The sequence below is a fragment of the Hakea prostrata genome, chromosome 6 (genome assembly GCF_041222555.1).
Source record: "Hakea prostrata isolate BN-2017 chromosome 6, UWA_Hpros_2, whole genome shotgun sequence".
In the NCBI taxonomy this organism is placed as follows: Eukaryota; Viridiplantae; Streptophyta; class Magnoliopsida; order Proteales; family Proteaceae; genus Hakea; species Hakea prostrata.
Window position 1 is genome coordinate 25,609,267 of NC_142605.1, and position 17,701 is coordinate 25,626,967.

A 17,701-nucleotide genomic window follows, 5' to 3' on the forward strand; every position below is an offset into this window, starting at 1 on the left:
TTGTTGGCTCATTCGATCTTCAATGGGCATGCCTTGGTCTTCTCCCATTGCTTGGGAGCTTACAGTTTCATGTTCTATTTCACTCTCCTGGTGAGGATTCTTTTCACCTTTCCCTCACGGTACTAATTCTCTATCGATCACCCAAGTGTTGCGATTTGAGGGCCACGTAGGTGATACTATGTGACTGCGTGAATTGGTTGCTCTTATTTGGAATGTGAAGTGTAGTGCTAGCCTAGAGATACTCCATCCTCCTGAACCAAGAAAAGTTTTCTCCACACTGTAACTTTGATAAATGGGCTCTTATCAAAAATAAAAAATAAAAAACACTTTGATAAATGGGCATGGGCCTCACGCAACCCATAAAGAAGAACAAGCTAGAAGCTAAGAGAAAACCCTAGAAAATGTGAGAAAAGAAAATGACAGTATATCATGGAACCTACAGCTCTTTCTAGTTTCCTCTTGGATAAAGAAAAGACACCAACACTTCCCTGATTGTGCTAGAATGCCTTGTTCTCAACTATATAATAGCCAAATCCTTTCCTCCCAGTTCATCTGAAACCACCAAACACTCTCTCTGCAATTCTCAAATCAGCATTCCTACAAAACAATCAACTCATCTAGCTGTTAAACCCAGCAAGAAAATAATGTCTCTCATCCCAAGAGTCTTAGGTGGCCCAGTAACAAACATCTCCAACCCACTCTCTAGAGATCTCTGGGATCCCTTCGAGCAGTGCCCCTTCATCTCATCTCTTCTCAGCGGCCCAAGAACAAACACTTTCGACCCACTCTCTCTCGATATCTGGGATCCCTTCCAGCGCTGCCCCTTCATCTCTTCTGTTTTCTCCAACTCTCCAACTTCTGATTTGGTCACTCCTCCCACCGATTGGAAGGAAACCCAAGAAGCTCATATCTTCAAAGTTGATCTTCCTGGGCTAAAGAAAGAAGAAGTGAAGGTTGAAGTTGGAGATGATAATATTCTTCAGATCAGCGGAGAGAGAAGTAGAGAGAAAGAAGAGAAGAATGACAAGTGGCATCAAATGGAGCGCAGTTTTGGCAAGTTCTTGAGAAGGTTTCAGTTACCAGAGAATGTAAAGATTGATCAGGCGAAGGCAAATATGGAGAATGGAGTGCTCATTGTGAATGTTCCCAAAGCAGTGGTGAAGAAGCTTGAGATTAAGCCAATTGAAATCTCTGGCTAAATGGAATTTTAGCTCAGAGCCTCACATTGTATCTGCTCTTCAGTTATTGTCGCTTCGATCAATTCGCAATAGATGAAAATGGAGATTAGTTGGCTTTTGGTGTGAAAATGTAGTGTTTATAATTTGTAATATGGGTTTTGTTTCCTTTTCTGTTTTTATGGAGTTTGCAAGTCCTTTGGCAATGCCAATAATTATGTAATATGTAAACTGCAGTAGATCCTCTAATAAAGTCACTTCTTTGGTTTGCTTTGATATTTTTAAATCCCCTTCCCTTAGCTCATCAACTTTAAAGCCCTGGTGTTATTCTCAATATAAAATTTATAGAGCAAATTGTACTGCCACCCCAAAATGGAAGCTGTGAAACACTGACACCCCACTTTATGTTTAAAAAACACAGACACCCCAATTCAAAAAACACACTAGTCCATTTTGTTAATGAAACTATTAACCCACTGTTAATTTTCTTTTAATTCCAAAAATGCCCTTACACTGAGGAGAAAAAAATAAAATAAAAAATCAAACCTCCGGTTCCCAATCCATCTACTTCACTGACGGCGCCGAATATGTAGACTCTGATCCAGGCCACTCTTTGGCTCCAGTCTTGTTCCTTCCATGACTGGATTCGTCAAACAAGCTCTAACCATCTCCTCTAACCTCTCCGATGCAGTGATGAATGGCTTCCATCCTAAATCGTTACCCATCTATGAATCTCTGGTTCATAAGTTCGCCGTCTTCGACTGATGGTTCTCTTCGATTCCTGGCTATTTGTCTACTCTGCAACTTCTCATGGGTCAATCAGCCATGTTAAGAAATAGCTTGCGCATGGATACCCACAGAAAACCATCTTCTTCGATTCTCTCCATGAGAATGGGATTGATTTTGGTATTTACTTCCAGAGCATCCTTGCCACTCTGGTTTACAGGAATTTACCGAAATCAAAATATATATATATCTAAGTTCCACCAATACAATTTGAAGTTCAAGAGAGATGCGAGAGAAGGAAAGCGCCGCGGGGCGGGGGGCGGGGCGGGGGGCGCGCCCCCAGGAGGAAGCGCAACCAAAGGAGGGGGACGGAAGGATATGCACCAGGCGGGTATAACCCGAGTTAATGGGTACCGACATATTAATCGGGTTACACCCGGCCATATCATGATGCAACGTAATCGGGTCCCAGCTGAATGGGGCTCCACATAGCTGATTAGTCGGGAAGGATGCCGATCTTCTATAACCGAAGGCGTAACGTACGCCACAAATATAGCAATCATCCTTATTATAGAAGGTCAACTCGACACTGATTGAAGGGGCTAACGACAAGGGAGCATGATCCGAGGAGAAACATCGGTCCTGTCGGCCAACTTACCAAACACGAAAGGCGGATACGAGAGGAGGCCGTCGGATCCGGGATAATTGATCCCACGGGGGCGCGTGGGAAGACAAACCTTCAAGTCATGGTAAGCGAACAAATGGACGTTCCCGACAAGAAAGTGCGGGGATGATCGAGTAATTCCCGAAGAAACGATTAATCGCGGTCACGAAGAACAAGAGATGCTCCCGGACAATATGGTTCGGGACGATCCAATTGAAGAAGGGACATCACGAGGCCCGGGACGGGCCAATGGGAATGGACGAACGCGTAAAGGTATGCTCGAAATGCAAGGGGATTACGTGGTTTAGTACATCAAATTGGGGTCGAACAAGGCCAAGGCGAACACCGGCGGGAAGGCTAATGAGAGCCTCGGACGGTGCGAGGAGCCCGACATCAAGGCGCATCGAGAACAAAATAACGGGAGCAGAGGGAGGACAACGATCGGCAGCGCCAAACCACGCAATGGGACAAGGATGGTGCTCTAGAACGTATTTCTGCCGCCAAAACAGGTCCTGCCCCGGTATAGTCGGGAGCATGTTGATAAGATCGTGGAGAAGGAGCAGAAGGAGAAAGCCAGCCCCAACCTTCAAGATCGAGAATCTCGACCTCTCGGGCACCATCCCAAAGGAAGGAAACTACAAACCTTCACTCAAAAAGGAACGAGTCGAATCGATGAGGAAGGTACAAGGCGGAACCGGTGCGGAGGCGAGTGGCCGAGGTCGAGCGAAACTAGAAGATCGGGATCATGACGAGGATCTTGATGTAGTAGATCGGGAGCCATTCTCGACGAAATCATGAACATGCCTCTACCAAGGAATTTTATCATGCCAACCTTCACCCCTTTTGAGGGAAAACAAATCCAAAAGAGCACATCAGCTACTTTAAATCGGTGATGACGGTGCTAGGTCGGGAGGATGAATTGCTCGCAGAACCTTTCAGATCACCGAAGGGCCCGGCTATAAAATGGTTTAGTCTCACGTCCGCATCAATAAATAATTTCCGGGAGCGGCCCAAAAATTCATAGCTCGGTTCCGAAGCGCAATCGGGAGTAAAAAGACATCCGACGTCTCTTTGGCATACGACAAGGCCGAAATGAGTCCATTCGGGATTATCTCGAAAAGATTTGATGAAGTTGCCATCGAGATCGAGGAGCTAGATGACCAAGTGGCATACAGCGCGCTTTGGAGTGGCATTACTCACCAAAGGCTTCGGAGGTCTTGCTTACGGACAAGCCAAAACGACGGCATGTGTTACGCAGGTGCCAAAAGCAAGCCGGTGTCTATGAGGTGATAGATGCCCGGGTTAAAGCAGATCGGGACAGGAGATCGGATCGGGACAAAAGATCGGATCGTGAGGAAAACCATCCCCAAGTGACAAGCATCAAAGGCCAAAAGTAACCGGAAGCGTGAACAGGTAAACTATACTCCTTTAAACTCGAAGCCGTCGAGATTCTCGATGAATATCCGGGATAAAAAGGAGTTGAAATGGCCCGGGAAGATACGTGCACCTCCGGAGGACCGGGATATGACCAAATATTGCCGATTCCATCAAGATTACGGGCACCATACGGATGCTGCGTCGGAATCAAGTTCGAAATAGAAAAGTTGATTCAACAAGGAAAGTTGGGTCAATACGTGAGGCAGTCGGGGAAGAGTCAAGCATATTCACCGGCGCCAAAGAAGAGAGGTCGATCCCCAAGCCCAAAAGAGCTTGACAAAAAGCGGACAAAGGGAAAGAGAAGGAAGATCGGGAGGAAACACCCGTGTACGCCATAATAGGGGGACCAACCGTGGAGTCGATCGAAAGGCGAAACAAAAGGCTCGGTTCGTGGGGGCTGTACATTTGCCTAAGAAAAGGCAAAATCCAGATGCCCGAGCCAATAACCTTTACGGACGCTGACCTTGACGGTGTCATGTCACCGCATGATGACGCAATCATCATCAAAGTCAAGATAGCCAACCGGGAAGTTCACCGAGTTCTGGTGGACACGGGATCCTCTGTCGACCTCATCTCGTATGATGCCTTCGAAGATTAAAGTTGGCTGATGATTTGTTAACACCATCATCAACGCCACTATATGGTTTCGCGGGATCATCCACAAGAGCGAAGGAACTATCCATCCGGATCTCAAAGTGGGAGTGTCACCCCGAGATACTTCGGTTCGGGTAAATTTCATGGTGGTCCGGAACCGTCGGCATACAACGTCATTTCGGGGCGACCAACGTTGAACGCACTTGAAGCAGAGTGTCTCCGTGCATATGAAGTTAAAGTTCCCGACCGAATCCGGAGTCGGGGAATGTTGCTCGGATCAATCGGCTTCCCGACAATGTTATACAAACTATCCGAAGGAAAAGCGAAGCCGAAAGTTCGGAACGGCATGAACGTCGAGGTTCGGGATGACCGTGATGAAGAAAGCATGCAGCGGGCGGAACCCGTCGAAAAGCTGGAAAGGATCCAACTTAGTCAATCCTTTCCCGATCGAGGAACGTTCATTGGTTCAGAGCAGCCAGACGATTTCAAGAAGGGACTTACCCGGTTCTTGTGTGATAATGCGATATCTTCGCATGGTCGCAAATGATATGCCGGGATAGACAGACGGGTAGCAGAGCACAAACTCGGATACGAAAGATGCTACCCGGTCATCCAAAGACGAAGAAATTTCGCAATTGAAAAGCATGAGGCAATCAGGGTAGAAGTAGAAAAATTGGAGAGGTCGGGTTTCATAGAACCAATCGAATGCCCAACCTGGCTTGCCAATGTAGTTATGGTGAAAAAAGCAAATGGGAAATGGAGAATGTGTACCGATTATACCGACTTGAATAAGGCTGCCCCAAGGATTGCTATCCTCTCCCGAGGATTGATCTTTTGATCGATGCTACCGCAGGTCATGAGGTCCTTAGCTTCATGGACGATACTGGATATAACCAGATCTTAATGAGTCGGGAAGACGAGAAATACACTTCCTTCATGACTGACCGGGAGAGCTATTACTACCGAGTAATGCCATTCGGTTTAAAAATGCAGGGGCAACTTATCGAGGGTGTCAATAGGATCTTTCAAAAACAGATCGGGCGGAACATGGAGGTATATGTGGACGACATGCTTGTAAAAAGTTTGGTTCGGGCAGGACATTTGGCTGACTTGGAGGAGACATTCGATGTGCTTAGGACATACCGAATGCGCCGAACCCCGAAAATGCGCCTTTGGGGTATCCTCGGGAAAGTTTCTTGGGTTCATGGTTTCCCAAAGAGGGATCGAGGCTAATCCGAAAAGATTCAAGCATTGGCCAACATGACACCACCAGTTACTATAAAAGAAATCCAGTGTTTAACCGGGAGGGTGGCCGCTTTGAATCGGTTCATATCCCGAGCCGGGGAAAAGTGTAATACATTCTTCAAAGCCTTGAAGACTACGTCGCTCGGGAACAATTGCTTGGACACCGGAGTGTCAACGGGCCTTCGATCATCTTGTAACATACCTCGGGACAACACCGCTTTGGCCCGACCCCTGTCTGGAGAAGCTCTTACGGTTTATCTGGCAATCTCGCCAACAGCGGTCAGTGCAGTTTTGGTTCGGGGTGATACAGTTCAGAACCCAATCTATTATGTGAGCCATGTGCTTATAGATGCTGAAAAACGGTACCCGGACATTGATAAGCAAGCGTTGGCACTTCTCGTGGCATCACGAAAACTAAGACCCTACTTCCAGTCGCACCCGATCATAGTCCCGACTAACTTCCCGTTAAAGAAAATACTTCAAAGGCCAGATGTAGCAGGGAGGATGGTCGGGTGGTCCGTGGAACTTAGCGAGTACCAGATTGAATTCAGGCCGAGGACGGCTATAAAAGCCCAGGTGTTGGCCGACTTTATAGTCGAAAGCACTATACCACAGAGAAATGACCAAGTGCCAACAGAAGGAAAATCCGAGTTGTGGATTCTACATGTTGATGGTTCGAGTAATATTTCAGGATCGGGAGCAGGATTGACTCTCTGTAGTCCCGAGAACTTCACCATCAGCTACGCAATAAGATTCAAATTCCCAGCCTCAAACAATGAGGCAGAGTATGAGGCAGTCATAGCAGGCTTGCGAGTGGCCCGAGCTCTCAGGGTTCGGGAGCTGGAAGTGAGAAGTGATTCTCAATTGGTTGTCAACCAAATCAGGGGGGAGTATGAAGCTAAGGATGAAAGAATGGCTAAATACTTGGTCAAAGTTGGACAGCTTCAAACCTTCTTTGAGCAGGTAACATACCGACAGATACCAAGAAAGGAAAATGAGAATGCAGATGAACTCTCCCGACTGTCAATGGCAAGTTACAAAAACTTGGACTCAGCGGTTTACATTGAAGAGTTAAATAGCCCGAGTATCCAAGAACTGGAAACCCTTGAGATCAGCAAAGAATCAGACTGGACCACACCTCTAATTTCGTATATTCGGGATGACATCCTCCCGACTGATCCGAAAGAAGCAAAGAAAGTTCGGAACCAAGCTGCTCGGTTCACCATGGTCGGGGAGCACCTATATAGAAGGTCCTTCACGAATCCTCTCTTAAAATGTGTAGGACCGTCCCGAGCGAGTTACGCCCTTGCTGAAATCCACGAAGGCATATGTGGTGCACATATGGGTGGGAAGGCGTTAGCACAAAAAATATTAAGATCGGGAATATTCTGGCCTACAATACAAAAAGACGCGATTGAATATGTTCGTAAGTGCGAACGGTGCCAGAAACACGCTAATGTCCCAAAGTTACCAGCGGTCCCCATGGTACCCATCTCCAACCCGACCCCATTTGCGATGTGGGGAATGGACCTAGTCGGGAAACTACCGAAAGCTCCCAAGAATCGGGAGTACATGGTGGTTGCAATAGACTACTTCACAAAGTGGGTCGAGGCTGAGCCATTATCTTCCATCACGGAGAAACAGATGGAAAAGTTTTTTCAAGAGAAGATAATATACAGGTTCGGGATACCCCGGATACTAGTAACAGACAACGGCAAACAATTTGAAGGTGCCGGGTTCAAAGCCTTTTGTATGAGGTACCATATAGAACATCGATTCGCTTCGGTTTCCTACCCCCAGAGCAATGGGCAGGTTGAGGTCACCAACAGGACACTTCTTGACGGGATCAAAAAGAGGTTGGAGGATAATCGGGCAATGTGGGTCGAGGAACTCCCGAGTGTACTGGTCATACGAACTACGGTATGAACCCCAACGGCGAAACCCCTTTTGTTTGGCTTATGGGACCGAGGCCCTAGCTCCCGTGGAAGTATTGGCGGGATCATTGCGTTATGATACATTTAATGAACAACAAAATGATGAAGGACTCAGGGAGAATTTAGATCTCTTGCAAGAAACCCGGACAAAAGCACAACAGAAAAATCTATTGTATCAAAAAAGAGTGGCACAGCACTACAACTCTCGGGTTAACAACCGAAGATATAGATCGGGGGATCTGGTTTTAAGACGAACAGGGGCTTCAGACCCAAGAAATCAAGGAAAATTAGCTCCAACATGGGAAGGACCTTATCTGGTGGAAAAGAAACAAGGCCAGGATCATACCGACTGAAGAGAATCGAAGACGGAAACCCGATTGATCGCTCATGGCATTCCACAAATTTGAAGAAGTTTTACCAATAAAGACATCGGGTCAATACCGTTTGTGACTTCACATTTTCGGATCGAATCTTTCTAAAGAAGACACAATAAATTCGGGTTGATTCCCGTCTGATTAATTACTCCTTTCTAAAGGAACTTGCATCTTTTCTCAAAGATACCATTCACTCGGGATGATTCCCGTCTGATTAATTACTCCTTTATAAAGGAACTTGCATCTTTTCTCAAAGATACCATTCACTCGGGATGATTCCCGTCTGATTAATTACTCCTTTCTAAAGGAACTTGCATCTTTTCTCAAAGATACCATACACTCGGGATGATTCCGTCGATTAAACGACCCTTTATAAAGGAACTTGCATCTTTTCTCAAAGATACCATTCACTCGGGATGATTCCCGTCTGATTAATTACTCCTTTCTAAAGGAACTTGCATCTTTTCTCAAAGATACCATACACTCGGGATGATTCCCGTCTGATTAATTACTCCTTTATAAAGGAACTTGCATCTTTTCTTAAAGATACCATACACTCGGGATGATTCCCGTCTGATTAATTACTCCTTTATAAAGGAACTTGCATCTTTTCTTAAAGATACCATTTACTCGGGATGATTCCCGTTTGATTAATTACTTCCTTCTTAAATGGGAATTGCATTTTTTCTTAAAAATATCGTATACTCAGGTTTATGCAAAAACGAAGAAAAATTTGATTCAGTCATAAAAGGATTACAATATTCAGCATTAAGACTTAATCAATTTTAACTGAAGGACTCCCGGGAAGGTCCTCCGCAACAGCTGGTTCGGTCACGCCCTCGAGGGACTCCAGCAGGCCTACAGTGTTGGCAGGCGAACCTTGGATCTCCTCCTCGCCCCGTTCAGGCTCCTCCGGCAACTCACTATCTCCTTCCCGAACTGTTGTTGCTTCGTCCTCATCTTCCTCCCTTACTTCGTCTTCAGGAGGGGTTTGGGGAAGAGGATCAATGTAGTCCACAGCATCAGGAAAGGGGAAATCCTCAATCTCGGGAAGGCCTTCGGGACGAGGGCGTTTGAGTTCATCATAAATCTGGGGGTCCAGTAGTTTCTCCAGCTCTCGGGGGCGAGGAAGGTCAGTTTGCTGCAGAGCCTTCTTAAAGGCAACCCGCATACCTCTCTTAAAGGAGGGAGTAGCCACCGCCAGGAGGAGACTCTTGAACTCTGGAGTCGAGAAGTATTCCTCCAGCACACTTCGCCTTGAAGCTCCTGTACCCGAGGACTCCAGCTCTTTCAATCTGTCTCTCAGCTGGGCATTCTCATTCTTCTCCACCAATAGAAGGGCTTCAGATGCCTTCAGATCCTCGGACATCTTCCCGACTTTCTCTTCCAAGTCACTGACCTTCCCTTTGTATTTGCTCTTGCTTTTGGAAAGGACATCCCTTTCCTTCTTCAGGTTCGCCGCCTTCTCTTCGGCGTCCTTCATTTTCTTCTCCGCATCTTCCTTGGCAGAAATAGCAGTGCGGGCCCGAACGTTCGACTCCCCATGGAGCTGTTCGGCCAGCGCTAATCGCTTGGCTTGGTCCCGAGCTCGCGAAGAGACTCGAAAAAATGTGCACAAGACCAGCAACATATCCGAAGAAAGAATTTACCGGGTAAGAAGATTCATAATAGTGATTCGGGAGAAAAAAGAGGAAAGACAGGTACCTGAATCCCTCATTAAAAAATTCCCTGTTCGGGAGGTTGCACAGATATGTTGCATCAGCATCGTTAGTGGCATCATTCAGCCACTGTTCAGCATACTCCGAGTCGCTGAAAACGGAGTTGAAACCAAGGTCACCACCCGAGGAAGAAGGGGCAACCTCCCGAGCCGGTTCGTCAATACGAACCCTTTTTGAAGGACGAGGGACGCCGTCTCCCTTACGCTTCTCAGCTCCCGAGGAAGGAGCCTTTTTCTTTAAACTCTTGTCCGGGGATGCCCCGGGAGGAAGGGCTATCGCCTTGGCAGCGGCAGGAGTTTGAGCCGGGACTTTTTTGAGTACTCCCGAAGGAGTCTTGCTTGTAGACACAGGCTTCCGTCGCTTGGCCTCGTCCATATTCCCGAGCGCCATGGCCAGAAGATCATCTTCGGAGATGTTTTGACTCACTGAAAGACGAAGAGTACGTATCAGGTCAGCACAACATAGACAACACATAAATAACAAAAAGAGACTTACTCGGGGAGAAACCCCATAGCTGAAGAACTGACTCGTACTCCATGGAATACCCATGGACTGCGAGTTCGTCATCGTCAACCGAGTTTATTATATCTACATAGTCCTCCTCCTCGGGATGAAGGGCGACAGGAATATTCAGACGGTCAATCTTCCCCTTGGAGACTTCTTGGAATTGGGTACGGAAGGGCTCGGGAGAAGGCGGTTTAAAAAAGAGATAAAACTCCCGCCATTTCTTGGTAGTGGACGGGAGGGAATCCTTCAGAATAAAGTTCCCTTGAGAAGGGGAAATTCTTTTGGATAAGAAAAACCAGCCGCGTTGGCTGTGAGGATGAAGGGAATAGTAATGGTGGAATAAGCCAAAAGTCGGGAAGACCCCGATCGACTTACAGAAACCGACGAACCCGATCATAATCCTCCAACTGTTCGGGCTCAAATTGGAAGGACTGAGCTTATAATGCTCAAGCACATCTATGAAAAGATCATGCAACGGGAGACGTAACCCCCCGATAAAAGCATCATAATATAAGGGATAAAATCCCTCGGGAGGACTATTTACTCTCTGGCTGTCAGTCGGGATAATAACCTGATACCCCTCAGGAATACCAAAACTACCCAAGAACCTATCCAGATCCTCGGGAAACAAGGAGCAAAGATAGAATTCAGGTCCCGAGGAGTTCTGGACAAAATTAATGTGCCAGGGAGTTAAGGGTTCGGCTTGAAGAATTTCTAAGGCCGCGGAGTCGAGTTTTTTAACGTCAGGTTTACGAGGGATGGCCCCCCGGAAACCGCTAGGACGTTGAAAGGGCGGTCGAGGGGGAGCTTTTGATCTGGATGGTCGGGAGGTAGATGGGACATCAGTCCGAAGAAAGGCTTGGGAAGATACGGCAGGGGGATCTCGAGAAGTGGCCGTAGACTCGGGTCTTAGGGCACTCTGAGCGGAAGGAGTGGCAGAATCAGAAACAAGAACAGGGTTCGAGTCGAAACTTTGATCAGGACCCTCCCGAGATTCTACACTTGGAATGGTCTCAACCTCGGCCTCTTCCTCTGCTTCTACCCCGGTCTCTATTTCCCCTTCCACTTCATCGGGTGCGAGGGATGGAGCCGAGGCTTGCATCGCCTGCCTCTCTTTGTCCTTACGGAACATCTCTTGAATCTCATCATAGAGTCGGGGATCGTCGTCCTGGGTTGAGCAGCTATTAGATTTGGATTTCTCCTCATCAGAAGATTGCTCATGGAGTTCTTTCAGGCGATCCCCGGTCAGGTTGTATTTTTTCGTTTGATCGCTATCACCCTCGCTGGTATAACCCTCAGCCCGACGACGCCTATCACGGTAGATGGGGACGGGAACCTTGTTTTGATACCTAAACCCTCTCAAGCTTACTTTTGGCTTCTTCGGGGCCTTATATCTTCTCGGGGCCATAAGGAAAAAGAAACTTACTGATTAAAGAGCAGGGAAGGCTTGAGAAGGCTTCAGAAGTCAGTCGGGAGCGTTGCTTAGTCGAGAGCGAAGAAAACAAGTGAGAAGAAAAGGAAGGTAAAGGCCCCTATTTATACTACCGGAAGAGGCGTTACACTCCGGATCGACGGTTACGACTCTTGACGATCAACGGTTGCAAAGCAAAAACGGTTCGCCTCCCCCGAAGCTCTCATTATGAGGCCTACGCCTAGCCACCTGACGTGTCAATCCCAGGTTGGGCGAAGTCCTGAGGACAGCCGTTACAAAAAACGGCTGGTCACTTTAGTGCGCAGGCATTCAATGCGCCCACTAAGGGACATCCCTGGAAATGTCCCGAGGGAAGGGAAGTCGTGGAACCTCCCGAGACACGACTCATTCCAACCACTTAACTATCCCGAACATCGCAAGCAACGATCGGGATAGGGGGCTTATGATACGGAAGGATATGCACCAGGCGGGTATAACCCGAGTTAATGGGTACCGACATATTAATCGGGTTACACCCGGCCATATCATGATGCAACGTAATCGGGTCCCAGCTGAATGGGGCTCCACATAGCTGATTAGTCGGGAAGGATGCCGATCTTCTATAACCGAAGGCGTAACGTACGCCACAAATATAGCAATCATCCTTATTATAGAAGGTCAACTCGACAGCTGATTGAAGGGGGCTAACGACAAGGGAGCATGATCCGAGGAGAAACATCAGTCCTTGTCAGGCCAACTTACCAAACACGTAAAAGGTAACACCCGCACTATAAATGCATAGATCTACCCCTCCGGTAAGGAACCAAGACACTTTGAGCATAATCTTGTGTAGCTTCTTGCACGAGACCTCATTCTGTTCATCATCTAACTTTGCCATCGGAGGCGGCTGCCCGGCACACAAGCCGGCCCGCATCTAACCTTTCTTGCAGGACTCATCGTCCCGGATACGAGAGGAGGCTCAGTCGGATCCAGAAGCATAATTGATCCTCATCACGATGATCACCCTTCACATGATGTTGCCGCTGGGCAGAAGATCGTGAAGGAGGTTTATGAGGCTTTAAGATCGAGCCCTAATGGAATGAGACCCTTTTTGATAATTAATTATGATGAGCATGGTGGGTTCTTCGATCATGTTACTACTCCATATGTGATGGGAACACAGGCTCTACTCCTGACTGTTTCAAGTTTGATAGATTTGGGAGTTCGTGTGCCAACAATCATAGTGTCTCCTTGGATCAAGAAACGCACTGGTAATTTCAGTTTGATTTTATCCTTTTCTTTTCTTATGAATGATAATTTCTTGTAGTGAGTCCAACTCCGAGCTCTGAGTTTGAGCATTCTTCAATACTTGCAACTATAAAGAAGATGTTCAACCTCTCCTCCAACTTATGCTTGGGCTGGTACGTTTGAACAGCTAGTGGGAGAATTCACGTTGCCTAGGCCTGATTGTCCGGTATTTCTCGCAAGATCCTTTGCGTTTTTTCTTCCATCTTTATCCACACGTGGTCCTGCCGTGGAGGACGATAATGGAAAAGATTACCAATTGTGTTTTGTGGGGGTTTTGATTTGTTGCAGAGGTGTTACCAGACGTAGCTTCCCTTAGAAAAACATAAGCAAAAGAAGATGTGCAAGGAAGAAAATGGTTGAACAGTTGTGCGCAGGGGTTTTTTTTTGGTAAATGAGTAAGATTTCTTGGAGAATAAGTCAAGGGTATAATAGTCTTTGTAATAATATAACTAACCATTCTAACGGAATAGGACCTATGTGTTTTTTAAACATAAAGTGGGGTGTCAATGCTTTAAGGCCTCCATTTTGGGGGTGCCTGTGCAATTTGCTCAAATTTATATTTTGCAGTCACCAAAAAGAGTATATATACCTGGGTGGTGCATGAACTGACTTGGTTGTCAGAGGCGGCTTTCGGATTAAAGAGTTGGTGTACTTTTAACAGGATTATTTTGTATGATGGAAGGAAGGTTGTGGTCGAGTTAGATTTAGACACATAAAATTTTGTGTGTGTTTTTTCTTTTTCATCTTTTGAACAAGCTGCCCTGGCATATGCACACTTTAAAAGGTAATAATAACAAAAATTCTTTTCAGAGGTGAAGGGGCATTTTTTTTTTTTTAAATATTAAGAATAGGTTATTGTTCTTGCGTAATTATATATAATTTTTTTTGGGGGTAAAATTATATATAATTTTAGCACTTAGAAATAGTGAAAATGTATATTAAAAAGAAATATTATTTTTTACATAAAAATAGAGAAATAGAATAAAAATATTACCATATAACCCTTGAAACCAAGGAATGAAAGTTCACTACTGTTCGCTTGTTCACTACCTGGGGAACCAGGCGAACTGGCTAAATTTGGCCAAAATTTTTACGAGATTTTGCCTTTGTTTCGATAGATTTTAACCCTCCCATTTTGGGGGATATTTTTGGTCAATTTGGGCCCAAATTTAGTCTCTACTATAATTTGATGCCAACCGTTGGTAAATTTGAATTATTTCTTATAAAATTTTCTATTTAACATGTAACTTTCTGAGGTCTAAATCATTCGAACGTAATAAGAAAGGTTACCCATTGACCTTGAGGATTCCATTATAGAATCCCTTCATAATTTAAATTGTTTTCTAAATTCTTTTATGTATATACTCTTTCTTAATTACATTTGGCACATTGATTTTTTGAGGCCTAAATCATTGGAATATAATTGGTAAGGTTGCTCATCAATCTTAAAAATTTTGCTATAAAATGTCTTCTTAATTTGAATTATTTTCAAATAATTATTTTATGTAGATTCTCCTCATTAATCACATTTTGGCACATTGCTTTTTCAATATTGAATTATCGGAATAGAATTGGTAAGATCCCATGGACCCTAAAGATCTTACTATAGAATTGCAAGAAAAATAGCCTAAAAATGGTAAGAAATCGACAAAATATCGATATTTATGCGATATATATATCACAAAATATAGCCTAAAATTTGGCAATATTCTGCAATTTTGAATTCGGTGGCTGTTTCGGTTCGGCCTTCCCTCGAAATTACCGAAATTCAGCAAAAGGTTGTTTCATGCTTAAACACCTATAATGGAGGAAAGCTTATTCCAGGTCGAGACACAGCCGAAATGAGTCTCTTTTGGGTTTCGTTAGAAGAAGCACCAAAAGCAACTTTTGCTCATCTCCTTTTGACTTGGCTTCTGCCATGCTTCCATTTTCCATTCTGTATATTCTCTTGAATAAATTTAAAAATTATTTCAAAGGTTGAGAAATGTTTTTCTAGGCCATGCTTATGTGCCCAGACAAGCTTCCTTAGTGGCCACGTTTGAAAAGCATTTAAAGCTGTTCCACACGCTCCCTTCCTTACTTTTATTGTCTTCTTGTATTATTTGTTTTGTTGCACTCCAGAGATGAGCTATTTGTTGTATTATCCATGGAAACTTTACTTTGGATTCAAATGAACACTAAGGTATTGTTTGGCTAACTTCTCATGTCCATATTTTCAAATCAATAAAAGGAGAACATTGGTTAAACATGCATGCATCTTATTTCAAATGGTTAGAACCAACACTAACAATTATAAATAAAAACAGAAAGATGCAAATTAATACAAAATTTAACATGGTTTAGACATCAACATATACAATGTTTATGAATAAGTAAAAAGAATATTATAATGAAGATTCACAATTAATCGTGAGTACTATGCTACAAAAAACTCTCACCCAAAACTTAAGCTGACAAGTGAATTAAATTTTACAATGACTTCATTAAAAGTCATAAGATAATATGTATATATAGAGTTTCAATCTAAACGGGTTCACCCATTAGATCAGATTGTATCCTCAATGCGTTCCATCGAAAAACACAATTAATAATCGAGTCTAGACTTGACCAAGATGCTTTCACCACATATCTCAAAAAACGGATTATCTAATTGCCCATCAAAATATATGAATGCAAATCTATCTTCAAACTAAGGTTTTTTTTTTGTATCAATTCTCATTCTTTATTATGCCTATTTAAAAGAAATAAGTACAAAAATTCATTATTGGTCAAGAATGAAAAATGGTTTGGTGAATTTTGTCGAAAATATATTATGGAATGAAAAGTAAATTTGGTGTCAAAATAAAATTTTGTTAGTAAATAATAATGAGCAAATGATAAATGAAGAAAAAAGTATGGTTTTTGTAAAAGAAAAATGTATATTGACTATTTTACCTTTATCTTAACCATAAAATTTTAAGTAAACTTGTGCATAAATAAAGACAATGAAATTCTCACCATAATTCAAAATAGACAAAAAGTTCATTATGGATTTTAGAAGTTTTTCTATTATTTTAAATAAAAATTTAATTGATAATAGATGCCAAACAACTTAAAATAATGAAAAAAAAACTCATAATTGAGAATGATAATTGATATAAAAAAGGTCAATACAGGGTTAGTTGAGTGATAAATATCCATATTTCTCAAGTGGAGAGGTTTTGGTTTGACCCTTACGAATGACATTGATACCGAAAAGAGCCTAAATTAACAATAGTTGAACTCCTAATTAACACAAATAACGTAGATATGGTGACGTCACAGTAGCAGGCCATGGCATCATTAAACACGTTTCTATTTTATCCTAATTTATCACGTGCGAGTGTTTAAACCATTGGGAGTGACATCAGTCCTGAGTCATGTTTGGACTGTTCTTACTTCTGGAGAGCCTAACCTTCTAGTGTGTGACATGCATTATAGGCATTTTCTTCCTCGTTCTTTGCACTTCTTTAAATTTTGGTCGTCAAATTGAGCAAGTTGAACGATCCTAGTGAGTGGGTTGTCAGGTTATGCTTGTTTATTATCAAAATCTTTACTTTTTTAGAGGCTTAGAGCTAAGAGCCTAAGAAATTTGCAAATCCTCAACAAGTGCTCTTGTGGTCCAGAGCACTTCAGAGACCTTCAGCTCTGCAAACATGGCGGTACATGAGGAAGGAAGCTTCAGTGGAACCAATGTTTATATATTTTCAACTCCAGCTGGATCACAGGTTAACCTTGTTCTTCTTCTTCCTGAGTGAGCTTGTGGTCCACCCAGAAAATGTGAAATCAGTTTGCCTGAAAACAATCTAGGGTTTCACCAAAGCTATGATGTTTAGGGTTAAAAAGCTACTACAGAGTACAGACACCAACCTATAAGACGAAGGAGACGACGTCGGCCTACTTTCAAAATCAGCACTGTCATTAGGAAGCCTTCTTTGACCCCAAAAGACATGCCTTGAAGCATGCTTGACAGAATCATATCCATTGAATCAATTATTTAAGGTTTGCAGTACTATACATTTAACCCAAGATATAGGAATGTGAATCATCCGGCATGTTTTGAGATGCCTTGTCATTTTTATCAATATATGTGTAATTCACATTTACTATTAGAAAAATCATACCCCATGTACTGTATGCTTTTTGTTATTCTGTCTTGAATTTTGATTCTTTTTGAAGTTGGCTCAATCTCCCCTTTTTTTTTTTTGGTGGTGTGGTGCATAAATTCACAAAGTATGGCTGACCGGACTTAGACAAGGTCAACCCAAAGAGTATTGAACGGGGGTTAGCCCTAGAGTCACCAGCGGTTGCCACGTGTATACTTAACAAACATCAAATAACCTAAGCCCTTGCGGTGGAGCAAGGGTCCATGGGAAAGGTAGTCGAGAGCCTTAGACCGATGTTATCGGGAGTTTCTTTTGTGTACGGCTTTTAGCTGAATTCAATGGGACCAAGCTTCATCCATACTTTTCAATGGATATGTTGATAAGACATTTTCATCTATATCTTTTGTGGGGGGCGTACCTCCATTTTTGTCTGCCTGACAAAGAAAAAGCTGTCTTCTCTAAGCCTATTGAGCCACGCCTAATG

The 17,701-nt window shown here is 43.8% G+C and overlaps 1 protein-coding gene and 1 pseudogene across 1 annotated transcript; both read left to right on the forward strand.

Annotated features, from left to right (window-relative positions):
* The first annotated feature begins 351 nt into the window (after window positions 1–351).
* Window positions 352–1,368, forward strand: LOC149012902 (18.1 kDa class I heat shock protein-like). The gene has a single exon (XM_089158635.1). The coding sequence runs from the start codon at window positions 645–647 to the stop codon at window positions 1,197–1,199; it is 555 nt and encodes a 184-aa protein (XP_089014761.1). The 5' UTR covers window positions 352–644; the 3' UTR covers window positions 1,200–1,368.
* Window positions 1,330–13,488, forward strand: LOC149012903 (non-specific phospholipase C6-like; annotated as a pseudogene).
* The last annotated feature ends 4,213 nt before the right edge of the window (window positions 13,489–17,701 follow it).